The sequence below is a fragment of the Perognathus longimembris genome, chromosome 20 (assembly GCF_023159225.1).
Source record: "Perognathus longimembris pacificus isolate PPM17 chromosome 20, ASM2315922v1, whole genome shotgun sequence".
NCBI lineage: Eukaryota > Metazoa > Chordata > Mammalia > Rodentia > Heteromyidae > Perognathus > Perognathus longimembris.
This window is the reverse complement of record NC_063180.1, coordinates 34,199,540-34,226,645: the sequence shown is the minus strand read 5'-3', so window position 1 is coordinate 34,226,645 and position 27,106 is coordinate 34,199,540. Positions and strand designations below refer to the sequence as shown.

Here is a 27,106-nt window from a genome sequence, read left to right as displayed (position 1 = left end):
GTGGGGCCGTCCAGGGGCGGGGCGATCGGAGCCCGGACCCCACCTCTAACCCGCCCCCTGCCGCCAGCCCCGCCCCCGCTCGTCCCCCTCCCCCTCCCCCCCGCCCGCTCCCGGGGCTCCCAGTCCGCCCCCTCCCCTCGGCCCAGTTAAGGAACCTGGGAGGCGGCGCGCGGGGGCCGGGCGAGGCGGGGGCTGGCCCGGGCCGCCCCCATCTGCAGTTGCCTGGGCAGCTCGAGGCTGCACCGCCCGAGCCTCTGGGCCGGGGAAGCACTGGCCGGTGGCTCCCGGGCCGGCTTCTCCAGGCGCTCGCAGACATGCAGCCCGGGAGCGGGCGGTGCGCCCGGGGCTGCCCCTGAGCCGGCCAGGGGGCCCCCCGCGGGGACGAGCGGCCGCCGATCCCCTCCAACCTCGCCCAGGGGCCCCGGGACCCCGCATTTGAGCGCAGCCCGGCCAGCGCCACCCCCCGCGGGCTGCAGGGGCTCATGCAGCCGCCAAGGTAAGCGCGATCCGACCGCGGGGCCCGGTCCTGCCTCCCTCCGACCGCAGAGCCGCCGGGCTGGGACCTCCATCTCCCCGGGCGCAGTGCGGGTCTCGGTTTCTCCCCCAAGCCTGAGTCTCATCTTGCCCCGATCTGGAGCTCGCCTGGGTCGCCTGGGTCGCCTTAGCTCTTGGCAGGAGGAAAGTTTTTGTGGTTTGGGTGTTGATTCTTCTCTCCGCCCCCTCCCACCCCTCCGGCACCCCAGATGCTCTCCGGGCGCTTGGTGGCATTGCGCGCGGTGGGTTGGGCGGACCCGGCGCGGGGCTCACCCACTCTGTCCCGGCGGGGAGCTGCTTCTCTCCGCCGCGGACTCCGCTTTGGGGACAGGCGCCGTTGGGCACCTGGCGGTCCCGCCGTGAACCCCCCCAGTGGCCCGCGGTACCCAGGGTTGCGAAGCAACGACTACGAGAGACTTCCTGGGGAACGGGGGACGCCGTCCATGCTCAGGTCCTGCCCAGGCAGGATCCAGGCTTCTGTGGGTCACCAACCCGTGCGATGAGATCCGGGACCCCGGGGGGCGCCCCGAGGCCGCGGCACCCAGCTCCGGGGGCGCACTGGGACACACAGGGGATGGAGGACAGGTGTACTCAGGGCAGGACCGAGGACGCCTGCCCGCAACCCCCAGCCGCGTCGTCCCCACGCGGTTGCCTGCGGGGCTGTTGCGCGGGGTTCGCGCGGGAGCCTGCGCGCCGGGGTTCGGTGCGCGGCCCTGGCCGGCGTCGCGTGGTGACTTATTTTCTCAATTGGAGGGTGGGTTGGGGGCGCGGCGCCCTCTGCCGGAGGCTCCGGGCTGCGCCTCCTTCACTGCCTTTCTTAGGCCTCAAAGTTGGGGCTGCTCTAGAGAGCGCTGCCCTGGGTGGAGAGGCGCGAACTAGCCATCCCGTCCGGGGGAGATCATGGTGGCCCTGACATCCTGAGGAACCCACGAGGACCATCCTAGAGGGGCCCTTGAACTCAGCCCAAGGGATAGAGGGGTTGGAGTTACACTGAGTGGCAAGCTGCCCCCTCTGATCACTTTTTCCTTCTGATTTTGGGCTCTGCTAATAGAGCTCCCCGGGGCTAAACGCGTTTCCTTTTGCAGGTGTCTCTGTCTCAGAGGTCTGAAAGCCTAGGCAAGGGACCTGGCTTTTCTCCTGATCATTCCCAGGCAGGTGATTTCTCACTGAGGGTGGATCTTAAGCCACAATTCCTAGAAAAGAGATTAATGGGCCAAGCCCTAAAGAGTAGCTGCAGAGGAGCTGGGAGAAGGCCTTTGTGTTATTCTGTAGAGGAAGTCTACTGGGTCCCCCTCCAGCCCCCACCAAGATGGCATTATTATTATTTCTTTGCACCTGCAACCCCATTGCTTACAGCAGTTGACAAGCAGGTCCCCTTACTGCATCAGGACTCCAGTTAACAACCGGGGTGATTTTCGTGGATGGCACCCGAAGCCAGCAGACAAAGGCTCTGGGTGGGGCACCCACACATCAGGCTGGCTCCAGGTCTCTGTGGTGGGATTTTGCCATCACCTACCAGGCTGAATGATATTAGCAGGGAAGTAATACTAGGTTCTCCCCTGATCAGAAGGACACTTTGACTGGACTGAGCGACTCGTGACTTTTCTGTCTCTGGGCTCTGGAACCTTCTGGGGGTTAATGAAGGAGGGTCTAGCCTCCTTTTCTCAGGAGTCCAATGCCCCATTCCTTCTGGCCTAGATGACAGACCGGCACTGGTTCTCCCAATACACATGTAAGATGGTGGGTGGATTGTCTGCCCACCCCACCCCCAATGCACTGTGTCTCAGACTGTCCTACTTGCAGGTCTTTATTCAATACTCAGATGCAATGAGAAGGATCTTAGAATAGCTTGGCATCTTAATTTCAGGAAGGTATCTCAAAAAGAAGCTGAGGGCCAGAGAGGAGGAGGGGTGTGGCCAGGCTCCCATAAGTCTACAATGCTTTGTCCCCAGAACCTTGCTAAGTGAATGAGATCCAAGCACCCCTTTTTTTGTTTCCAGGTGTGGCTGCCAATTATGATCACACCTTAAAGCATGCACTATAGATGGGGAAGGAGGTGTGGTCCCCTAGGTCCCTTGAGAAGTCAGCCACCCAGAGAAAGGACAGGGTGTACTCAATGGGAACTAAGCAAAAACAAATGAGGATTATCGGAAAGCAGCACGGGCTAATTGCAGTCTGTTGACTCATGAAATGAAGTAGCCACTGTCTCTTAAAGGTGCTTATTCAAATAACTTTTCATGACTGCTGTCCCTACTGAGGCTGTTTAGGAGAATGGCTTTGTTATTCAAACAGTGTTTATTGTTTAGTTATTCAACAAACTTCACTTGACAGGCAAGGGTCAAGGCGCAAATTTGCCACCTGTCCGCTGGTATCTAGTCCTCTCTAATGAACAGGCTCCTCAAGTGTGTGAGTGTGTGTGTGTGTGTGTGTGTGTGTGTGTGTGTGTGTTGGTACTGGGGCTTGAACTCTGGGCCTGGGCACTGTCCCTTAGATTTTTCAATTATGGCTACTACTCTACTGATTCAGCCACAACTCCACTTCTGTGGTTTTGTTTGGTGGTTGTTGTTTTGCTGGATAATTGGGGAAAGAAAAAGAGTCTTGCAGCCTTCCTGGTTGGGGCTGGCTTCAAATCTCGACATTCAGATCTCAGCCTCCTGAGTAGCTAGAATTACAGGTGTGAGCCACCCACACCCTTCTTGTTGTACAGTTTCTAATTGTCATTCCAAGCCCTGTTAAGCCCAGGAAAGTACTCAGTGAGTACTTCACACACACACACACACACACACACACACACACACACACACATCCATCCCTACTTACCATCTAAAACTATTTCAACTTGCTAAGGTTCTTAGCAAGGTCAGAGAGAGAAACATTGTTCAGGGAAATATTGCTTTTCCTAAAACCTTTTTCTGTTTTGGGTTTTTTTTGTGGTTCATGTCTGGAAAATAGGATTTCTGTCAATATATTCCCATTTCTCATGCATGATCCATCCCTGTACATATGGGACGCATTACTGGACAGACAGAAAAAGATAAACTCTGAGTGAAGATGAGAAGCAGCTGTGGTCTAGAGGAAAATACTCCACAAGACATCCCAAGGCCTGAGCTTGAGCCTCTGCCCTGACTGTCTCTCCATGGTGACTTTGGACAAGCCACTTAACCATACTGAGTCTCACTTACCACATGGAGTTGCTTGTGTCCATAGCAAAGTTGACATGACTTTATGGGTACATGCAGGCTGTCTTAAAGTGAGTACTCCCTAGGCCTTGAGCATGTACCCTTAGAACCCAGAATCCACAAATCAGATTATCCAGGCCCCCTCCTTGCAGAGTTCTAGAGCTCTGCAGAGTTCATCTACTTCCCACACATGCAAAGGCTCTGAAAGAAGCTGTGATTAAAAAACTAATCTTGGGGGGCTGGGGATATAGCCTAGTGGCAAGAGTGCCTGCCTTGGATACACGAGGCCCTAGGTTCGATTCCCCAGCACCACATATACAGAAAATGGCCAGAAGCGGTGCTGTGGCTCAAGTGGCAGAGTGCTAGCCTTGAGCGGGAAGAAGCCAGGAACAGTGCTCAGGCCCTGAGTCCAAGGCCCAGGACTGGCCAAAAAAAAAAAAAAAAAAACTAATGTTGGAGCTGGCACAGGTGGTTCATGCCTATAGTCCTAACTACCCAAGAAATTGTAAGACCTGAAGGATTGAGGTTCAAAGCTAGCCCGGGCAGAAAAGTCTGTGGGATTCCATCTCTAGTTGACCAATAAAAAGCCACACTGGGGGGGGCTGGGAATATGGCCTAGTGGCAAGAGTGCTTGCCTCATATACATGAAGCCCTGGGTTCAACTCCCCAGCACCACATATATAGAAAACTGCCAGAAGTGGCGCTGTGGCTCAAGTGGCAGAGTGCTATCCTTGAGGGACAGTGCTCAGGCCCTGAGTTCAAGGCCCAGGACTGGCAAAAAAAAAAAAAAGAAAGAAAAGAAAAGAAAAGCCACACTGAAAGTAGTGCTGTGGCTCAAGTGGTAGAGCACTTAGCCTTAAGCTAAAGAGCTCAAAGACAGCACCCAGGTCCAGAGTTCAAGCCCCACAACTGACAAAAAAAAAAGACAGGCTGGGAATGTGGCTTAGTGGTAAAGTGCTTGCCTCACATGCATGAAGCCCTGGGTTTGATTCCTCAATATCACATAAGCAGAAAAGGCTGGAAGTGGCGCTGTGGCTCAAGTGGTGGAGTGCTAGCCTTGAGCAAAAAGAAGCTCAGGGACAGTGCCCAGACCCTGAATTCAAGCGGCAACAGCAACAACAACAACAACAACAAAAAGCCACAGTTGCATGCATAACTCAAGTGGTAGAGCATCAGTTATAAGCAAGAAAGCTCATCAGAGCTATGTTAGGACAATAAAAGAAAAAAGAAGGAAAAGTGTTCAAGAGCTCTAAGCCCCAAATTCAACCCCAGTACCGGCATTGGGTCAGGTACATCAGTGCATGCCTGTATTCCCAACTACTTGGGAGGCAGAGATTAGGAGAATCACCATCCCAGACAGAAGGGAAGAGGTTCATGAGACACACCCCACCTCAACCAATAAAACCTGGGTGGGTGCCACATGCGTGTCATCCCAGCTCCATGAGAAGTTTAAAATGGGAGCATCATGGCCCAGGCCAGCAAGGACATAAATTTGAGATCCTATTTGGAAAATGATGAAGGCAACAAAAGCTGAGACATGGCTCAAGTGGTAGAGTACCTTCTTAGCAAGCTCAAGGCCCTGAGTTCAAACCCCAGTTATACACACCAACACAAAATGAATGTTTGGCGACTATTTTCCGATCCTCACTCTGGGCCAGACATCTGTTCTAAGTGGGTTCTGACTATGTAAACTGATTTCATCCTCAGTCAGCCTTCTGCAGTGTTGCAAGTACATCCCCCATCTTACAGACGAAGTCACTGAGGTTCAGACTGCAGGATCTTCACTGGCATGGCCCATTGCCTCTAATGCAAAAGTGAAAGAAAAAAAAAAGGTAGAACTCAAGGATCATGCAACTCCTGAATCCTGAGAATGGAAACCAGGGCCCCCATACAGCCTCAGCAAACACTCTACCACTGAGCTGCATGACTTCCCTTAACACAGAGAAAATGATAGCAAGACACAAACACTTTGGATACAAAGGAGAGGCCCTGTCGGTTGTCAGGGAAACAAAGTTCTATGGCCATCTTTCCTGGGATCACCTTCAGGGAAGATGACGGTAATGAAGGATGACTGGAAAGATGACTTGGTGACCAGAATACAGACCTATTGTGAACACACCTGTGCCCCCCTCCCCACACGAGCGCCCCTTTCCATAGCCACTCCAGTAAACTATTTTCCCCAAACGTCCTTTTGCTGAGCACACCTCAATGTCCCAGTTGCTGGAGGAAGTCCAACACGTTAAAGAAAGAAAACATAAAACAAGACTGTTTTACAGAAGCAGAAACAAGCCAGGAGACACAGACGAAATCCAGGGATAGATTCTGTTTAGATTTTCAAAATTCATTCTGGCAAAGTTCCACCCCAAGGCCCTCCAAGCCGGGCGCCAGTGGCTTACACCTGTAATCCTAGCTACTCAGGAGGCTAAGACCTGAGTTCGAAGCCAGTCTGGGCAGGTAAGTCCATGAGACTCTGATCTCCATCCACAAAAAAAAAAAAAAAAAGAAAGAAAAGACAGAAATGGAGTATGTCTCAAGTAGTAGGATACCAGCCTTGAGTGATAAAGCCAAAGGACAGTGCCCAAGCTCTGAGTTCAAGCCCTAGCACCAGCACAATAAACCAATAAGTCCGTCCAGAATGTAAGGGGTAATTGCCACGTATCAGAATTATTCTCAGAGAAAGGAAACAAAACAAGATAAACAGGTAGCTTTGGGGATGAAGAATTATACACAGCTGGGATCCCCAAAGATTTCATCTGCACCCAGACTTGGTTTAAATTTGCATAGATTATCCAAAAGAGAGAAAGCTTAGAGGCTTCCAGACCTGTGTGTAGATGAATTAAAGGCACTGCTGAGATGCAAAGTGTTCATTTACCAAAGGGCCTCACAAGTCCAAAGGTTTAGAAAATGCTAAAACAGTATCAGAAATGATATTAAAATCGAGAGGCAAAACAAGTGTTCCACTCAAGCTTTCCCCAGACCAGCGACTGTATATCCTTTTCCTGCAGAAAAATAAATAACTCAATAAATATGGCAGAGCTGTTAGAAGGGAGAGCCATTCACCAGAGGCGGCGCTGCTTTCATCCTCCGGGGCCATGGTGTTGAAAGACGAAACCAGAAGGTGATCTGATCACAGGGTGTAAAATCTGGAAGGCTATGGAGAGCGAGAACAGGAATCGGTTCCTCTCATCTGAAATGGCTGGACCCCTGGCTCACCCTTGAAGTTCAGAAGAAGAATCTAAAGGATTCAATCAAAAAGCATTGGTTCCCACTCTGAGTTACACACGTGAAGCAAATCGGTTCTTTGGGACGTGGTAAAAGCAAGAAATGTCGCAAAGGGAGGCAGAGAATACAAGGATGCTGAAGAGCTTTCACCAGATTGCTGGAGTGAGCTGCTGCCATAGGCCCCAAATCCCTGCCCTTCTGAAGCTGGCAATGGCACTGAATTGCTGGCAAACACCAGCATTGAACCCGTAGCTTCCTCTACCCTAGCCAGAGGTCTGTTACACAGGAGCGACATGGAAATCAAAAATAAGTTGAGGCCAGTTCTGGTGGCTCACACCTGTCACCCTTCCTACTGGGGAGGCTGAGCCCTGAGAATCAAAAGCCAAAGCCAACCCAAGCAGACAAACCCATGAGATTCTGATCTCCAAATAACCATCAAAAGCCAGAAGTGGAAATGTGGTTCAAGGAGCAGAGCACCAACTCAGAGCAGAGAAAGCTAAAAGAGAGTGCAAAGTCCTGAGTTCAAGCCCCAGTACTGGTACCAAAATTAAAAAACAAAACAAAACAAAAAAACCCTCCAGGCTGTTCCTTCAGAGATTCAAAGTTAGCTGTTTTGGGGTGGTGCCGAGGCATGTGTAAACTCCCCTCCTACAATGGTGCCCCAAAGAAGAAACCTTCCCACCTTGAGGCCTTGGGTGGGGTGCCCAGGTGCTTTGAGAGTTTGCCAAAGTCTCACCCTCTTCCCCCAGCCTCACCTCTTCCTACTGTACTCCTACCACCCATCCTGAGGCCAGCCACACCGCTGTACAGATTGTACTCCATTCCCTCCTCGTACCTGGAGTCCTTCTCGTCCTCCTATCACCCACTGCTGCTCTCCCTGGAACACCTCCATCCCGTCTTCTGTACCCTAGGCTGGTTGGGAGGCTTGGGCATCCGTTTTGGGGGTGTTTTCCTGGGTCTGGGTGATGATTGGAAATCGTTGGTAAGTCATCTGACTTCAAGCTTGCGATTCTCCTGCCTCTGCCTCTCTGCAGAGTGTTGGGATTATTGGCGGCCTGCTTCACCGTGCTCTGTTCTCAATTCCCACTGTGGAATTTCTTGTATCTGCACAGAATCCAAAGTTGTCAATTAGTGAATTGGTTTGGCCAGTACAGAATCTTCCACATCAGTACAACCCCATGTTGTATTGGTGGAGGGGAGGGATTTTCTTCTGGTGTTTCTAAACTAATGTTTCTTACGAGAGGAGGTGGGGAAAAGCCCATTGTATTCTTTCCCCAAATGTTTGCTGCCATTGCTATAAGACTTGGGTCTCCTTCCAAGATGGCGGCCAATCCTTCTCTCCCCTCCTTGGGTCTTGTATTCCTCCCCAGTTAGACGCAGTTGCAATCTTTGGGGTTGGCAGTGTGAGCCTGGCCCTTTCCAATCAGGACCAGGAGGGGTTGAGCTGAAACGTCCTGTTAACAAATTTGATTAGGTCAGGGTGGCAGGGCAGGAGCTGGCTTCTGGCCTCCGTGCTCTGAAGGCTGTCTGGCCTCTGCCGATCCTCAGCCTTGTTTGGTCTCTGACCTAGAGATGCTGTGGGAGGGATAGGGCCGTGGTTAATTACAGTCTGGACTGCTGGGAATGCTAATACATCTTCTCCCTCGTTATCAGGGGGGTTTTTAGAAGGAGCTCCTGAAAGGCAGATTCTAGCAAACGGTGTTAATTGCTGGACCTCAGGGGTGGGAAGGCCACCCAGCGCCTCTGGGCTCCCTGGCAGCTGTGCTTGCTTGTCTCCAGCGGGCTGGGCTGTACACAGCTGGGATGAACTGCTGTGCTGTGATTCTGCACAGGAAAGCATTGGGTCAGGCCCAGGCTGGTGGGGCTTAAAAGAAATACTGGTGGAAATTAAGATTTGAAGGTGGTGAGTTCCCCCCACCACCACCCCCACACACACCTCCCCAAACAAACCCATAGTATTCTGCAACTGTGTTTTGCAAATGGTGCCTCAAGGACCCCAGTTTTTGGAGAAAAGAAAAGAACAGTCGCTAGACAAACAGCAGCACCCCAACAGTGAAGAGCCCTTGGTTGTATGACTGGGGGAGAGGCAGTACTGGAATATTGGAGGCAAGCCCCCACCCCACCCCTATTCCTTGACAGTCCTTTTTGCTTTTATTATTTTCAATAGAAGTTCACTGTTTGGGGCCTGGATTGTGATCCTCTTTCGTAGCTGAGATGACAGGCATCTGCAACCACACACCGGGTGAATTGGTTGAGACGGAGACTCCATAACTTTTTGCTCAGGGTTTATTTAGCCTTGAACTTCAATCAGTCTTCCAATTTCCATGTCCCCTAGTCTGCCTGACATTTTTGACCTAAGGAGGCTAGGGCCGCATTGCTGGGCTGACTGGGAAATTAGTCGCCTTCTCACTTGATCTGCAGGAAAGCCTGATTCAGCAATGTGCTACCTGGAGGAGGGGTCAGTCTTTGTGGCCAAGGCCAGCGAGGGCTGTGATAGTTCTTCAGAGAAACATCTAAACTGGATCAAAACCAGATTTTTTTTTTTCCTCCCAGAGGCTTGAGAGTTGAAGTGCAAGGGAGACACGGGAGGAATTGGTTTGAGTTAAACCCCTTGGTCCTAGCTCGCGGGTACGCCATCCATAAGATGCTCCTCAGCACTTGATCTGCCACAGAGGCAGAAGAGCTGCGTGGCTCACACAGCCTAGGCAAGGAGACTATTTTTCTTTCTCAGAAAAATAAGGGACTATGTTAGGAGAGGTCGCCAGCCTGAAGCTCTTCTCCAGTCTTGCAAAGCCTCCCTGGCAATGCCTGGTGGCTGAGCCCTGCCATGCCCTGGGGACCAGCATACCCGCTTCTCCCTCGTCCTTCGAGGGGGCCGCTGTCCCCACGGTGGCAGTATCAGGCCCAACTCGAGGTCGCAGCTTCAGGACCCACTTAGAGGATGGGGGGGCAGGGGGGTGTGCACTCTGGGACACAGTAAGTAGGAGGCTGGAGGTGATGGTGGCTGAGACCCAGAAGGCAGTGGTGCCTAGACCTGGATGGCCTTTTGCACCCAGGGCCATGTGGAGTGAAATAGCTAAGCCAGGCCGTTGAGGGGCATCTATCTGTCAGGACAGAGGCTGGTGGAAGGGGTGGGGTGTGCAACCTGTCCCCAAGGGTGCTACTGCTCTTGCTCACTCTCTCCCCTCCCCCCCCCTCTGGCTCTGGTTCTCTCTCACTTTGTCTCTCCCCTTTCTCCGTCTCTCTGTGTCTCCCTGATTTTCTGTCTCTCTGACTCTGCCGTCTGTCTCTCTCTCGTATCTCTGTCTCTGTCTCTCTAGCTGGATCTCTCCCATCACCCCCTCTAACTCCCACCAACCCCCCTGCCCTCCACCCCCCCCCACTTCAGATTGGGAGTTCTGGGGAGGACGAAGGGGGTGTTCTGAGACCCTTGCGCCCTGGGAGGGCTTGGGGATACTGGGGTCCCCTTTGTGAGCTGCTGTGGGAAGGTCGCAGGGCCAGGACGCTCCCTGTATCTAGCCCTGGGGATCCCCGAGATCCTCCTCCGACTCTACCCACCGGTCCCCACCCCGTCCCGCGGGCCGGGCTGAAACCCGAGCTCCTGGGGCGCGAGTGCGTTGTGATTGGAGGGGAACCGGGTGATGGATGGCGAGGGGGCGGGGCCGGGCTGGGGCGGGGCCCTATGGAGCGGGGGATGGGGCGGGGCGTACGGAGGGGGGCGGACCCCCTATGGGGCGGGGCCTCGTCGGCGGGGCGGGGCTCGGCAGAGCCCTGGGGGCGGGGCGCGCGGAGGGGGAGGGCCCGGTGGGCGGGGTGGGGGCGGGGCGCGCGGAGGGGCGGAACCCTGCGGTCGGCCGGGGAGCGGCGGCCCGCGGCCCGGGTGGACGGAGCCTCCCGGCTCGCAGCTCCGCCGGCGGAGCCTGGCTGAGCGGCTTCTCTGCAGTGTGACTTGATTTTTTTTTTCTTCCTTTCCAAACTCTTCTCCCAGGGAGAGGCTAGTGGACACGGGCCGTGCTGGATGGACGGGCATGGGGAGAGGGGCAGGACGCTCCGCCCTGGGATTCTGGCCGACCCTCGCCGTGCTCCTCTGCAGCTTCCCCGCAGGTGAGGCACCGTCCCCGGGCGCCGGGGCGCGGCGGGCTGAGCGCGCGGGCGGCGGGAAGGGGCGGTCGGAGCCTCCCCCTATTGCACCGCGGCGTCTCCCTCCGGACCCGGAGCGCGTCGGGGCTCCCTCGCGTCCCCGCGGGCCTTTGTTCCCCCGTGGATGCCCGTGGCGGCCGGCAGAAGGAAGGGTGCGGGTGGCCACCCGGCCCGGCGCCGGCGGAGAGACGGGGACAGGGGAGTGCGGGGCGCTCTGGGGTCCGCACTGGGGGACCGAGCACTGGAGAGCACCTAGTTCCAGTACCCCGCCCGGGGGCGGATCGGGGCGCCCTGGAGAGTCCCAGCCGGGCCTCGGGGCGGGGGGGCGGGGGAGGGTCCCCTCAGGGAGAGGGTGGGACTCGATCCCGCCCCTCGCACCCGGCTCCCGTGGGGTAACATGCGTGCCTTGTTTGTTATTGTGTCAGAAAGCGAGAGAATTTGGGAATTAAAGCTGAAAGAGGAAAAAGGGGAAAGAAAAAGGGAAGAAAAAAAAAACCATCTGTTTCCAATGAGTCCCCATAGTTTTTCCACAATGTTTTTTTGGCAGATGGCTGCTTGCAAATTCCTCCGAGCCCGGGCCTCTTGTTTTTGTTGGGGGAAGGGAGGCAGCGCCACAGAGGAGCGTTTGTTCCTCCCCGCCGCTCGGGTTTCTGTGCTTTCTCCTTCCTCCTCCTCTCCTCCTCCTCTCCTTCTTCTTTTCTTCCTCCTCCTCCTCCTCCTCCTCCTCCTCCTCCTCCTCCTCCTCCTCCTCCTCCTCCTCCCCTCCCCCTCCTCTCCCTCCCCCTCTTCTTCTTCCTCTCCTCCTCCTCCTTTTCTCCTACTTTTCCTCCTCCTTTTTCCTCCTCTTCCTCCTCCTCTTCTTCCTCTTCCTCCTCTTCCTCTTCTTTGACTTCTCCTGCTTCCTCCTCCTCCCCCCCCCTCCTCCTCCTCCTCCTCTCCTCCCCTCTCCTCTACCTCTTCTTCTTTCAAGGGGCAAGGCACAAAAAACTTAAATCCCCAAGCTGTTTTCTTGATCATGTTCAGGAAAACTTTCGTGTTTTTTTTTCAACTCTTCGAGGCTCAGGGCCTGAAAGCTTCCTGTTGGATGCTTTGTACCCATTTTTCTCTTGCTGAAAAGAAAAGGAAATACAAAAGAAACACCAAGTATCACCAGCCAAATGGTCCACCCCTAGCCCCCTCCCTCCACCAAGTCTGGATCTCCCCAGAGCTCCCCACCCACCCCCTGTCCATTGTGTGGTGGGGGGGTGGGGGGGGTCACCAGGGGTTGCCTTTTCGCAAAATGAAATTACAGTCTCTCTGCGCAGCCAAATTTAGTTCTGCGACCCCTCCCCCCTCCACCTTGTGCCCCGCTGAGATCTGCTGAGGGAGGGCTGGAGTTAGACTTGCCTTTGGGTTGAAGCCAAGTAGGCTTCAAGTAACTGGCAGGAGTGGGGCAGTCCCTGGGTCTGGCTGCGAGTTGGGACCCACCTCGAAATTCATGTAAGCAGGGCAGAGTACGCAGTCGGGATCAGTTTACCCTTTTGTCTCAGCCTAGCTGCAGAACCCCCAGCGTGCTTCTGTCTGTCTGTCTCTCTGTCTGGTAGGTGGGTGCAGCTTCCAAGCCCCTCAGGAGCCACCCTCCCCCTCCCAGACATCTGCACATTTCTGGGGAGCTCTGATTCCCCAAGCACCACACCCCCATATCAAAACCTCTAGGGAGGGTCTAGCAGCCAAGTGTCTCTCTCCTAACCCCGTTCCTTAAAAGGCAGTTTTGCTATCTACTACCTCATATTTGGATTGAGAGGCTGATTTTCTTCCCTTCCCCAAATGACAAAAATAATAACAAATCAACCTCTTTTTTAAAAAAAAATTTTTTTTAAGGGAAAGAAAAAGAAATGCCCCCTTACCCCCACCACCCCATCCCCTCCTGGGGCCGGAGAAGTTTGCAGTTTGTGCTCTTGCACCGGGGTGTAGATCCAGCCTGGGAAGGTGAATCTGATGGGGTGATAAATGGCTTTTGTCCCCTGGCTCCTGTGGGGGGGATGTGATTTCAACTCAGAGCTGAAATTGAGAAGGGGGTTCAGGGCCCCGTGAAACAACACCCTCCTACTCTTAAAGCTACAGCGCTTGTTGACGTGGGCGGGGGGGGGGGGGATAGAAGGAGAGAATGGGGAAGAGCAGGTAGAAGGGTCTCAGAAGTTGGAGAGCTGGATGAGAATGTGTGTGTGTTTATTTCTTAGTTTATGTCTTGTGTTTAAAAAAAAAAACTAGGCTCAATTATCGTGGCATAGTCTGAGGAACCCCAGAGGGTTGTATAATTCACAACCCAAATTCCATCACTTTTGTCTCCAAGAAACCCATTTCTTCTTGGCTTCAGGACCCGGTAACTAAATTCTGACGGATAGAGCTGATAGTGGCCTGTAGTGGTCTCTCCTCACCAGAGGAGGCCTTTGGCCATTTGCACTCAGAACTGCCCGCCTTAATGAACCCCGAGCTGCCTGCTGCCCACAGTGAAATAAACAAGAGGCTGAGGACCCTCAGAGGGCTCAAAAGCCTGGGTCAGAAGACAGTTTCCTAGCTGGGCGCTGGTGGCTCGCACCTGTAACCCAAGCTACTGAGGAGGCTGAGCACTAAAGACAGCCCAGACAGAAACATCTGAGAAACTCTGATCTCTAACCACCAAAAAGCCAGAAGTGGAACTATGGCTCAGGTAATAGAGCACCAGCCTTGAGGGGGGAAAAAAAATCTTAAGAACAATGCCCAGACCCTAAATGCAAGCACACATACAAAGAAAAGAACAGTTTCCTAAATAAAGGCTAAGAGAAAAGCAAAATTCCTGGCAGGTGCAAGGTGAGGCCCAGAAACACTGGGGGTGGGGGTGGAGGGAATCACAACCCCCCTCCCCTCCAAGACAGGTGGACGCTGGCTGAGCAGCCCCCTGAAAATGTAGGTTTATTCAGAGCCCAACAGCTTGAGTGGCTGCCAGGCGTAAACCCATAGGGTACAACTTAAATTGGATGCAGTTATGTGGAGAAAGACGTCTTTGCTCTTCTACACTGAGAGTGTTTGTGTGTTCCGTTTACCTACTTGACATGATCAGACAACATGCTATGTCTCTGCCTTGGTGGCAGCTTTGGGGGCCCCCCTAGCTGCAGTCCTTGAGCAGATACAGCCTGGTAAAAGAGAAAAGGGCTCCCCAGTGACATGGGGGCGCTGCTATGGGGACACGGGACAAGACAGAGTAAGCTAGGTGCTGTGGCTCACACGTGTAATCCTAGTGACTCAGGAGGCTGAGATCTGAGAATCAGGGCTCAAAGCCAGCTTGGACAGGAAAGCCTCTAAGACTGATCTCCAGTTAACCAGCAGAAAGCCACAAGTGGAACTGTGTCTCAAGTGGTAGAGTGCCTGCCTTGAGCACAAAAGCTAAAGGGCAGTGCCCAGGCTCTGAGTTCAAGGCCCCAGTATTGGCAAAAAAAAAAAAAAAAAAAAAATCATTCTGGCCTTCAGCTAAGCCTTCAGGTTGTCCAAGGCATGACCAGTTTGGAAACCCATGGCCCCAGTTATTCAACAGAAAGTTCTGGGCCTTGACTCTGCCACAGGTAGCCTGTGGCCTCAGAACACAAGCCTCCATCCTGCAGATCTTGTCTCCTGGGAGCTGGGAGACTGCGCCCTTTGCCCTGGCACTCGTGTGGGTTCCCGCCATGACCTGGTGTGTGGCGAAGGCAGTATCTCCTCCCACCACTCCGGCACGGCACTGAGCCACTCTGCCCACACCTGCCCAGCTGTGAACTTGGCCTTCCGTAACCTCCACTCCCTAACCTCTGCTCTCCCCTTGCAAGTCACCTGAGGTTCTTTGAGAGGACAGACCCTGGAAGAGGGCCTCTAGAAGGTTCTTGGGGTGTGTGTGTGTGTGTGTGTGTGTGTGTGTGTGTGTGTGTGTGTATGTAGGGGGGGTGGAGTCCAATGTCCTGGGGCACTAGGAGGCTGAGATGGGGAGGAAAGTGCCCTGGGGAGTTGTTCCTGGCTGCCCTTGGGGACGAATGGCATTTGGCCTACCTAGGGAAAGATGGAGTCAGCTCTTGGGGCCCACCCCTCTCACCACCTGCAGCTAAACACCTGGCTGTTGACTCCAGAATGCTAGCGAGAAGTGCCCTCAGGCCTGGGGAACCAGGCCTGGGGTGGGTGAATGAACCAGGGACTGAGGGGGGAGAGCAAGCTGGGATGAGTAAGTTGCTCCCACGTTTTCGCCTGGGTAGGGCAGGCAGTGAGGAAGAATCTTGGGGCTCAAGGCTGGCATCTCCACAGGGTCTGCCCCGGAATCCTCTTTTCTGCTAATGCAGTGATTTGAACTCAGGACTTTGTGCTTGGCATACCACTTGAACCATACCTCCAACCCTGCCTTTTGCTGGTTGTGTTGGAGACAGAGTCTCTCTGTGTTTTTTGGTGGGTTTGTTGTGTTGTGTGTTTTTTCCTGCCCAGGCTGGTGTGAGAACAATCCCCTGGAACTCAGCCTCATGAGCAGCGGGGACTACAAGTGTGCCCAGCATTGAGAGACTTTTCCAAGGTTGCCTCCTCCCTCCCCCTTCCTCCACCTGCCTCTGTCTTAAATGAAGATGTTGCCTCTGTTTGCAAAACAGGCAGGGCTCTGATCTGATCATGCAGTGCATTTATCACGGATTCTCTGAGGCTGCCTGGAATGTGTGGGACCAAGACCAAAATCTCCCAGAAGGTCTCGCGGTTAGGGTACAGTGAGAGAAGGAACTAAGCTTGGGGAATTCGTTGTTGGATGGGTCCATGGCCCTCCTGTCTTGGTATTAAGATAGGGGGAAGGAGAGGGGGAGCAGAAGGGGGGTGGTCTTCCATGTGGTAATAGATGGAGCTGCCTTGCCCCCTCCCCATCCCTGGCCTTCCCATCTCCATCTACTACCCACTGGTGGCAGAATCCAGCAAGGAACTGGGTGACCAAAGAGAAAGCCCTTCCTGCCCCACAGAATAGAGAGAGGACTGTAGCTTGGAACTGCCTGGCATTTAATGCTTTACTCCCGGCTCCACCCACTTAGCTCTGGCCAATCAGCCTCCACCTCCCAACCAGCTCTGGGGTCCTGAGCCCCACTTTAGGCTTCCACCTGGGAAAGGTGCAGTGGTTTCTTCCCTGATGCCCTCCTGCCTCTGTCCTTAAGGAAGTCCAGTTTGCCTTGCCTGGTACCTAAGTACTCGAACGCACTGGGGTCTGGTCCAGGACTAGAATTAGTCACTGTTCCTGGCAGGGGTAGCCTCCAGAACTGCCAGCGAGTAAATCCATTCAGATGGTTACCACGCAAGCCACAGTGCTGAACCACAACCATCTGACCGTGGGGCTTGGGTTAGAAATGAGCCTTATTGCTTTAAGAGAAGGCAGATTTCCCTCCCTCCCTCCAGGCCTCTGAAACCTGACCTGACCCCCTTGTGCCCCGGAATGTGTTGATCTATTGGGCTTTTCTGAATGGCAAATTGCAGTGTCTTTATTCTGGGACTCTGGAGCAGCTCTTGAATTCCTAAGACTTCTTGGGGAGCCTTTCATACCCCCTCCGTGCAGGGCAAAGTAAGTTTTATTAGGTTTCTTTGTTATGCAGACAGGGTGGTAATAATCAGACTGTTATTCTGAAAGATTGGGCTTGATTAACAGTTCAAAGGGGACCTCAGAAAAATAGCTAAGACAACTCTAGCGCATAAATCCTCTCCTGGCGGGGAGTTGGCTAATGGGAAGGTGTTCTAAGCTCCCTGCTCTGCCTTTTGCAGTTACTGGGTTGCTCCTGAGAGAAGCAAATTAAGTCTGACAGACTGTGTGGTTCTGATTTCTCTCTCTTCTCTGCCACCTAGGCCACGGGAGAGACAGTGTGGACCGCACCACCCCCAAGTGTGGGTTGAGGGCCAGTGTTTGCCCCAGGCCGGGCCCTGGATATGTTGACAGACAACCCCATTCTCCCCAGAGACAAAGCAGGACATAGAGTGGATGGAGGGGCTAACAAGGCAGCAAATCCCTAGGGCACTGGTGACTTACATGTGTCATCCTAGAGACTCAGGAGGCTGAGGGACTTTAGCATCTAGACCTGACAGAACAGTCTTGAGAGACTCCATCTCCCATTAGCCAGTAAAACTCCAGGCTGGGGGTGGGACCCATGGGGTAAGAGCAACCACCGAGCAAGCAGACACAAGGTTCTAAGTTCAAACTGCCTCTCAGCTCCTTTGTCCACTTCTGGGCAGAAACATGGAGAACATTCTCTAGATGGCTGAGAAATGGAGTCAGCAACAGTTCTGGGATTTGAACTCAGGGCCTGAACACTATCCCTGAGCTTTTGTGCTCCAGGCTAGTGCATTTACCATTTGAACCACAGCTCTACTTGCAGCTTCTTGTTGTTGGTTAATTAGAAATAAGAGTCTCATGGACTTCCCTGCCCTGGATGGCTTCAAACCATAGTCTTCAGGTCTCAGCCTCCTGAGTAGCTGGGATTAAAGGTGGGGAGCCACCAAGGGCTAGTAAAGTCAACAGGACTTGAAGGAAACAAATGGAGTAGAGATCCCCTTACCCTTAGGGTGCTAGAGCCTGTCCAGGGTTAGGGGCTACCGGAGGCCTCGCTTCCAGAGTGCTCTTTGCACAAACCTGTCTACCCACGTAGCCACTGCCTCACAACCAGAAAAATCTAGAAGGCCAGAGAGGACAGGTTCTTCCTTTCTAAGTATTTGCTGGATAGCAGCCACCGTCTGCAGGTGGTGTTGGGGCTGGGTGTTAAAGGAGGTAGCACCTGTGTCCCCAGGTCTGGCAGATGGGGGCCTGCGGTCCCTGGATCCCATGCTGACCATGCGTCCTCCTCCTCCTCCCTAGCCTGCTCCCCGTGCAAGATCCTCAAGTGTAACTCCGAGTTCTGGAGCGCCACGTCAGGGAGCCACGCGCCGGCCTCAGACGACACCCCGGAGTTCTGCGCGGCCCTGCGCACCTACGCCCTGTGCACGCGCCGCACCGCCCGCACCTGCCGGGGGGACCTGGCCTACCACTCGGCCGTCCATGGCATAGAGGACCTCATGAGCCAGCACAACTGCTCCAAGGATGGTCCCACGTCCCAGCCGCGCCTGCGCACGCCGCCGCCGCCCGCCGGGGACAGCCAGGAGCGGGCCGACAGCCCCGAGATCTGCCACTACGAGAAGACGTTCCACAAGCACTCGGCCACACCCAACTACACCCACTGCGGCCTCTTCGGGGACCCCCACCTCAGGACTTTCACAGACCGTTTCCAGACCTGCAAGGTGCAGGGCGCCTGGCCGCTCATTGACAATAATTACCTAAACGTGCAGGTGACCAACACACCTGTGCTGCCCGGCTCCGCCGCCACCGCCACCAGCAAGGTAAGGGACACGGAGGCCCAGCCTACGAGTGCCACCTGCAGACCCCCAGCGACCCCCACCAACTGCTTCTCTTTGGGGGGGAAGGGGACAGTGGAGTGGGTGGGAATTTGAATCCGGGGCCTGTCCCTGAGCCTCTTTGTGCCGACGGTTTGTGCTCTACCACTTGAGCCACAGCTCCACTTCTGGCTTTTGGGTGGTTCATTGGAGGTAAGAGTCTCATGGACTTTCCTGCCTGGGCTGGCTTTGAACAGCGATCTTCAGATCTCAGCCTCCCGAGTAGCTAGGGTGATGGGCGTGAGCCATCACGTTTGGCCTTGCTGGTTAGAGTCCCACAGACTTTTCTGCCCAGTTTGTACTGCGCTCCTGGAATCAGGTCTACGTTATCCTGACACTTGTAGACGTCATCTGTTAGAGGGCTTCTGAAATCTGTACAGTGGGTCAGTACAGGCCTTATAATCCCAGCTACTTGGTTCAAGAAAAAATTTTTTAAAAAATAATCATAATAAGACCCTATCCCAAAACCAAGCTGGATATGGTGGTACGTGCCTAGGATCTCGGTCTGAGGCTAGCCAGACAAAGTGAAATGTCAGACCCTTTCTGAAAAGTAAGCTAAAGCAAAAATAACAGGAGGCGTGGCTCAAGCGGTAGAACACCTGCCTAGCAAGTGCAAAGCCTCGACTTCAGTCCCCAGCACTGCCTTCCCCCTGGAAAACATCTTTGTTTTTAAAACATGCTTGTATCTGCTTTGATTTCCCCCTGTCTGCCTTCAGGGAGCGCGTGGCACAGGGCACCAGGGGTCCCTACAGCCTCTGGCAGCCCTGATGCTTGCCTGTGGCCAAGCATTCAGTGTAACCCGCGGGTGGTAGAGGACATGGGTTCTGGGTCTGCCCTGTCCCCGCCCCTCCCGGGAGCTGTGCCCGCGACATGTTTCCATTGGCCCTCCATGTGGATTGGGTTGTTCTGTTTGTGGACCCCAGTGAATGGGACAGGGCCAGCGGTCAGGGCTGTAGGATACTTGGGGGCAGGGTCAGAGGTCAGCGCTGTAGGATGTGGGGTGCCATCCTTGTCTCCCTATCCCGCCTGAACACCGAGAGGCAGAGAGGGCATCTGTGTTCGAGACGAGGCTGAGAACACACGCAGCCTCCCTGAGCCCCCCTGGACCCAGCGCCGCCCCCGATGGACAACCTTCAGGACCCTGAGCTAAGATTCACCCCGAGCCTGGCACGTTCTCTGGTGCCCACGGGTCACTGGAGGCTGCTCCTAAGGAGATCAGAGTGTCCTTGTTCTCATGGCCAGCGACATGACCCCGGGCGCAGGCCGGAACATCCCTCCCACCCATCCTCAGCTTTCCCCACCCTTTCCACTCCTGGGGTTCAGTAACCTCCTTCCCAGACTTGCCAGGGATAAGACCTCAGAATTGGGGGGGGGGGTCGCGGGGTATGGACCCTCAGAGACCAGGTGATGGAGATGCATGCCCCTCCTCCGTGTCTGGCCCCTGGCCCCTGCCAGTCCTGGCCACCAGTGCTCTGGGGCCTTGGCCGGCCAGGCAGGGTGGTTATGTTCTCCCAGGAGGAGTTTATTTGAGAGCCCTGTGTTGGGCAGCATCAGGCCTGGGCCACAAGGGCGTTCTGTCCCTTTCCTCCCTGCCACACCCAAGAAGAGGGCAGAGGGGTGATCTGACAGCCAGGGAGGGAAGTGTTCCATCCTGGCTGCTTCCTTCTGCTCCGGTGGCCCTCCCCGGACCTTCCCTCTGGGCAGGAAGCAAGCAGGCCTTTCCCCAAGGAGGCCCCAGTGGGCCCAGTGCCTGGCCATAGAGCCGGGACACCTAGTGGACAAATCTAACTGGAGTGCTCTTGTCCCCATCCTGTTCCCGCCCCCCCCGCCCCCAGCCCTCTGCAGACTCAAGGGTCGCCCTCCTTCCCTACCACCCTCCCTCCCAAGAGCCAAGGTCAGTGTACGCTGGGTACCAGAGGCTGCAGCTTCTCAACCCAACCACAGATGGACTCCAGGTCCCTGTACAGCATCCTAGCTACTCGGAACGCTGAGATCTGAGGAGCAGAGTTCAAAGCCCCAGTGCCATCTCCCTCTGCAAGTGGATTAATCATTCATTCATTCACTCCTGCACTTCAGTCATTCACATGCCTGTCGGATTCCAGGCTTCAGGCCAGCCCCCATGCTTCTCAGAGCCGCCCAGGCCAGGGATGGGAGGACCTCCTGCCCTGTGCCAGCATGGAGGTTTCCAGAAGGGGGGTCCGGGGCTGTGTATTTAGCCAGGCTTGACCAGCCCAGCCCTTCCGCTGTGACCCAGACACCTTTGATCTCAGCAGGCCGAAAACTCCCAGACCCCCCGGGCCCCGTCCGCCCGGCTGTGCCAGAGGCCAGACAGTGACAGCGTCAGTGTTTGCGGCCAAGCCCAGCTCAGAACTCAGGCCAGACTGGGAGCCTTGCGGTCCCCGGGTGAGAAACATGGCTGGCTGACTTCCAGTGCCCTGGCCTGCCCCTGCCTGCCTGAGGGAGGCCTGGGCTCCCCAGGTGTCGGGTTCACTCACCCCCTTCCTCTCTCCCGCCTGTCAGTTCCCAGCCAGGGGAGACAGAGACCAGCACCCCAGGACCCCCGAGCACCTTGGCCCCCGGTTCTACACCGCACACTGGGAAATCACAGCGAGTTCAGTGGCAGGACTATGGGAGTCCCGGGCAAGCCAAATTCCCCCCATACCTGGAGGGAGCTAAGAGATGCCCACGGGATTTTATCCCCAAAATGGGGGTCTCTGGGCCTAGGTGACCCCTGCCCAGACCTCCAACCGGAGTGCAGGCTCACTGGAACCCACTGCCCTGGGCACCGCTGCCCTCAGCCAGCCTCCACCTGCCTGCCCATCCCAGCTGCCCAGCCTCCGCCTTCCCAGAGCCTGTTGCCAGCCAGGCCACCTGGGCCCCACGCGCTGCGCACCCCAATCCCATCATGCCTTGCGGCGGCAGGGAAAAAATGTGGACAGGAGACGGTTGCTCGTTCCCACAGCCCTGCCAGTGTCCAGCCGGGCTCCTCCTCCTGTTCTCAAGGATGATCGAGCGAGACTAGACGCCCGTCAACCCGGCTACCCAAGGAGGCTGAGATCTGAGGATCGCAGGGAAGTCCATGAGACGCTCATCTCTAGTTCACCATCGAAAAGCTAGAAGGAGAGGTGGGGCTCAAGTGGTAGAGCACTCTCCTTGAGCAAAAATAAGTTACAAGGGCAGAGCCCAGGTTCTGAGTTCAAGCTCTAGTACAGACACACACACACACACACACACACACACACACACGGCATTCTCCAGTCCATGGCAAACAAGTCAACCAACTTCCTACCCATACCCAGCTCCCAACTTTGTCCCCCTCCTTCAAGGTGTGCAGAAAGCACTCATTTTACAGGAAAAGAAACTGAGGACAAAGAAGAAGGGCTGTCTGCCTCCCCCCCCCCACCATGTGTCCCAGGGTGTGATTCATCCTAGTCCCCTTCACCCCCTCCCGGGGCTCCCCCTACGTGCCCAGCCCCTGACTTTATCCGCGGTGTGCAGTAAAGCCTGGCTCTGCCCTGTGTGTGGAGAAGTGGGGGTGCTTTGGAGAGGGGGGGCAAGGCAGAGCAGCCTGGGCGGTTGGCAGCACACTGCCCGCCCTCCGACAGGCCCCCTTCATGCTGTTACTTGTGGTTGCGTCCCTGGCACGGGTGCCCAGGAACCAGGCAGCCTGTCAGCTTTCCAGGAGGTGTCTGCGAGAGATGGTGGCGGGTGAAACCCGCCTTTCCTGTTCCAGGGGATGGGTGGCACTTGGCGAGCGGGACGTCCCCCTCCGAACCCCCAGAGTCTGTGCGGCCCTGTGCACCAGGCAGGGATGCCCGAGCCCCTCACAACCACCAGCTCCCCCCACCCCACTTCCCAAGCAGCAGGACCACCCACTGCCCAGACCACCCTGGCGGGCCCCCGGCGGCCCCCCTCTCCCCGCTGGCTGGCACGGTGGGAGAGCTGTTGGCTGCAGAGAAAGGAGAGGTGAACCGTAAGGAGTCACCATGTCCCTAGGGCAGGGATGGGAGAGTAACAGCAAGTCAGGCAGCCAAGACGCAAGGCTCCATCCGGGCAGGTGGGAGAGGAAGATCCCCTCCCCCACTCTGGGTACCAGGCCCGGACCTGAGCCCAGGGCCTCTTGTGTATCCACTCGGCCTGGAGACTCTTGATTCTGGGGTTCAGAGGCAAGCAAACCAAACCCCTGGCTTGGGTCAGTCGCCTCTCGGGTTTCAGGTGAGAAGAAGTTAATGTGATTAATATCATTCTCAAGCTGGGGGGGTTGGGGGCTCAAGCCTGTCAGCCTAGCTACTCAGGAGGATCTGAGGATCGCAGTTCAAAGCCAGCCCGGGTAGGAAAGTCCATAAGACTCATCTCTCCAATGAAAAGCACCAAAAAAATGGAAGTGGAGCTGTGGCTGGAAGTCGGAAGAGCGCTAGCCTTGAGCAAAAGAGCTCAGGGACAGCATCCAGGCCCTGAGTTCAGGCCCCAGGAACAACAACAAATATGTACCTTTATACCAGAGCAGTGAGAAATTGCAAGCGTTTTTGGTAGCCTCCTTCTCCCTGTAGTCCTCCAGTCCTACTTTTTTTCTTTTCCTTCTTTTTGTTTTCTTGTTTGTTTGTTGCTTGTTTGGTTGTCTTGATGTCTGTACTGGGGCTTGAAATCAGGGCCTCGGTGCTGTCCCTGAGCTCTTTTGCTGGCGGTTTGCTCTACCACTTGGAGCCACAGCTCCACTTCTGGTTTTCCGGTGGCTCCTTGGACATCACAGTCTCATGGACTTTCCTACCCGGGCCTTTGAATTGTGAGCCTCGGATCTCAGCCTCCTGAGTAGCTAGGATGGTAGGCGTGAGCCACTAGTGCCTGGTTCTCTCTTCTTCCTTTCTCGATGGTCCTAAGATTTGAACCCACATCTCACCCCCACCCCCTCCACCCCGTTCCCTGCAGCTCACGATCATCTTCAAGAACTTCCAGGAGTGCGTGGACCAGAAGGTGTACCAGGCCGAGATGGACGAGCTTCCGGCGGCATTCGCCGACGGCTCCAAGAACGGTGGCGACAAGCATGGGGCCAACAGCCTGAAGATCACCGAGAAGGTGTCAGGCCAGCACGTGGAAATTCAGGCCAAGTACATCGGCACCACCATCGTGGTCCGGCAGGTGGGCCGCTACCTGACCTTCGCCATCCGCATGCCGGAGGAGGTGGTCAATGCCGTCGAGGACCAGGACAGCCAGGGCCTCTACCTCTGCCTTCGCGGCTGCCCGCTCAGCCAGCAGATCGACTTCCAGGCCTTCCACGCCCACACGGAGCGGCCCGGGGCCCGAAGGCCGACGACCACGGCCGACAGCCCGGCTCCCGCCGCTGCTGCCCCGGACACGTTTCCCTACGAGATCGCCGTGGCCAAGTGCAAGGAGAAGTTGCCGGTGGAGGACCTGTACTACCAGGCCTGCGTCTTCGACCTCCTCACCACGGGCGACGTGAACTTCACGCTGGCCGCCTTCTACGCCCTGGAGGACGTGAAGATGCTGCACTCGGACAAGGACAAGCTGCACCTGTACGAGAGGACTCGCGAGCGCCCCGGCGGGGTGGCCGCTGCCCTGTCCCCCCCGGGGCCCCAGCCCCTGCTCGGCACCCTGGTGCTCCTCACGCTCCTGCCTGTGAGCTGGTAGCCACGGACGGCCGTGGGGCACCCGGGATCCCAGGGGAGGCCCGGCTGGCTCTGGAGAGCAGAGGCAGGCCCTGCCCAGGGGGCGGGGGGGTGGGGGGGGGCGGGGAACAGTTCTCCCCTGCCCAGGGGGACAGTTCTCCCGCAGAGCTAACCGGGAGTCCGGCCCCCGGCCTCCCCCCCCCCCCCCCTGGGGGCCCCGCCCCCTCTAGTGCACGAGACAAAGGTTGTGATGATTGGTGCTGTGATGTTTGTGACGGTGAAGCTGTGGGGAGACACAGTAGCTCCTCTCCGCCCGCCCCCCTCCTCAAACCCTGCCGTGTCCCGAGGCTGACGTGCCCCCCCCTCCTTCTTCCCACGGCCCCCCACCAGAGAAACACTGGGAACGTCAGCCCCCGCCCCCTCACAATGCACTGAGACAGGCTGACTGCTGCACGCTCGTCTGTGGGGTCCCCTGCGCCCGCTGCACGCGCGCACACACACGCACATGCTCACACACAGCCTGGGAGGGCTCCCCAGGGACTTGGGGGAGGGTGGCTCAGGCACCCCCAGGCACCCCGCCCCCAGCACATCCTTCAAGGAAGGCACCACCAGCCGTGCTGCCTTCTGCCCAGGGCCTCCCTGGAACAGAGAAGAGACCACGCGTGCGCAGTCGGTGGCGTGGACACGCCTTCCCACCCCGGTTGCCCGGGTCCAGCCCTGCGCTCTCCTTCTATCCCCAGAAAGCACTGGGTTCTCAATATCCAAACAGAGGTGATCCCCCATTCCCCACCCCCCCAGCACACGTTACACACACACACACACACACACACACACACACACACGCTGCAGGAGGCCTGCAGTCCACCCAGGGATAGAGCCAGCCGGCCTGCCCTATCCTGTGTTCCCACCTGCCTGCCAGACCCCCAACTGCTGGTCAGCAGCACCCCCTTCACTTAGTAAAACTCTCCCCCCCCCCAGCCCCAAGCATCTTTGGCAGGATGGGGAGCCCCAAAACCAGCACCGCAGGGCATCCAGCCCACCCCGCCCCCACCCAGTGCCCCCTGCCGACCCCGTGCTGCTCCCCAGGGACCTCTCATACACTGGCCGAGGCTGCTGGAGCCTGCCTCTCCCCCTCCCCCCAGAGGTCCCCTCCCCCCCCCCCATAATGCCCAGCCCCTCCCCTGCCCTGCTGGGGTTATGTGTGTTGTTGTTTTTTTATGGTCCCTTGGTTGGAAGTCAAACGTTAAAGCACTTTATTTTGGTTGTGTTTGATCGCGTTCTTGCTTGCAAGTGGGAGACACCCCCCCCCGCCCCCCCACACTGCACCCGCGTGCCCGCGGCCCGTGCCGAGAGTCGCCGTGTGTACATACTGTAAATTATTTATTAATGGCTAAACGCAAGTAAAGTTTGGGGTTCTTTGTTGTGGTTGTTTCCTTTTAGACGAGATGGGGGGGTTTCTGAGCAGTTTGGTTTCTTGCCAGGGGGCGGGGGCTTTGAGGGTGGGTACCCCCTTATTGGGAGTTACGGGGGGGGTTGTTGTTTGCATCCCTGTGTGTGCATGTATGTGTGTGCCCCAGAGTTGTGAATCCAGGTGGAAAAGGCAACAGCTTCACCCCCACGGATCTTCCCGTCCCTCTGAAATTACTTTCCCATTGCCGTGAGCAGTTTGGGGGGGCCTGCAGGCCCAAGTTCCCTCGCTCCGGGGGTGCTCGGAGCAGTCCTGGTGGCCGGTGGCCAGCCCCATGGTGGACCGGCAGGACCCGTCTTCTGGGGTGAGGCTGACCAGTCCATGATGTCTAGTCCCAGGCAAAAACCTTATCCAGCCCATCACTAAAAAGGAAAAGAAATGCAATGCACTTCCCATCAAGGGGGATTGAGATAGAATTAGTAACAGACCACTTGGGCAGAGGCCAGGGGAGGGGAGCGTGAGTTTATCTCCACGCCGTATCTCAGAGCGGGGTGGGAGGGCGGGGGGTCACCCAGGCAGTGGGTGTAGAACTGACTGTGCCCCTCGCTAGCTGTGTGGTCCCCCTTGGCTTTTTATTTTTCTGAGCCCGAGAGCTGGGAGTCACACAAAGGTATTGCGATTACCTTCTCTGGGGCTGTGATGGAAATCTAGTGAGCTAATGCTAATAAGTCGCCTGGCACAAGGCACGAAGGCAACCAAACCCCGAGGGGGCCCCTCTCCGGTGCGCATGCGTTTATTCACTTGATGACTGCTTGCGTGCGCCTGCCCTAATGCGGGGGACAGCGTGGGGTCCCTCGTGCCGAGCAGCCTACACCAATAACTAGGAACAAAGGGGCCCCTTCTTTGGCGGGTGACAGGGCACATCTGACTAGCTCACCTGCAGGAATGTGAGGGATTTGGGATTCTTTCCAGAACTTTCATCTAGCAAAGATTTGGGGGCCGGCTGTTAGAGGGCAGGGGGGGTTCGTAGAGGGCAAGGGGGTTCGTAACGGTCACCAGTGATGAGCTGGTTCAGGTGGGGGGGGTTACACACCAGGGACAAGCCTCTGGAAAGATCGTGAGAGGGTTGGAAATGGGGGCCCTGACAGTCCCCCAAACTCCTCCCCCACAAGGAAACACTGAGCAGCCCCCCAGTCTCACAAGTAGTTGGCCTTGGGGAAGTGGCCTCGGGCTCGGTGACCTAAGTGGCTAAGCGTGCATGGTGGCCGGAGCAGGGACAGGAGGGGGGGGGTACAAGGGACAGCTCAGTCCTGGCTCCCCCAACACACACCTGGGAATGATGAGTTCTAAGTCCTCTCTGCTCGGCTGTCCCAGCCTGTGGGGACCGGGGCAGCAGGCTCCTTGCCCAGTCATCCTGAGGGGGGACTGTGACCCCCGCAGGAAGCCACGATTGTTACGACCTCAGTGGCCCCAACCATCTCCAGGCGCCGGTCCTTGCAGTCAGCTGTTTTGTGCCTATCACAGCCCAGCTCAGCCGGGCCATGGGATAAACTCCAGTCCCCAGGGCTGTGCTCCGGCAGGCCCCC

At 56.2% G+C, this 27,106-nt stretch overlaps 1 protein-coding gene across 1 annotated transcript; it reads left to right on the top strand.

The window, feature by feature from the left end:
• Window positions 1-238: 238 nt before the first annotated feature.
• Window positions 239-24,933, top strand: Rgma (repulsive guidance molecule BMP co-receptor a). The gene is made up of 4 exons (XM_048369426.1): window positions 239-496; window positions 10,924-11,039; window positions 17,917-18,434; window positions 23,415-24,933. Exons 1-4 carry the CDS (start codon window positions 483-485, stop codon window positions 24,132-24,134), a joined length of 1,368 nt encoding a protein of 455 aa, XP_048225383.1. The 5' UTR covers window positions 239-482; the 3' UTR covers window positions 24,135-24,933.
• The last annotated feature ends 2,173 nt before the right edge of the window (window positions 24,934-27,106 follow it).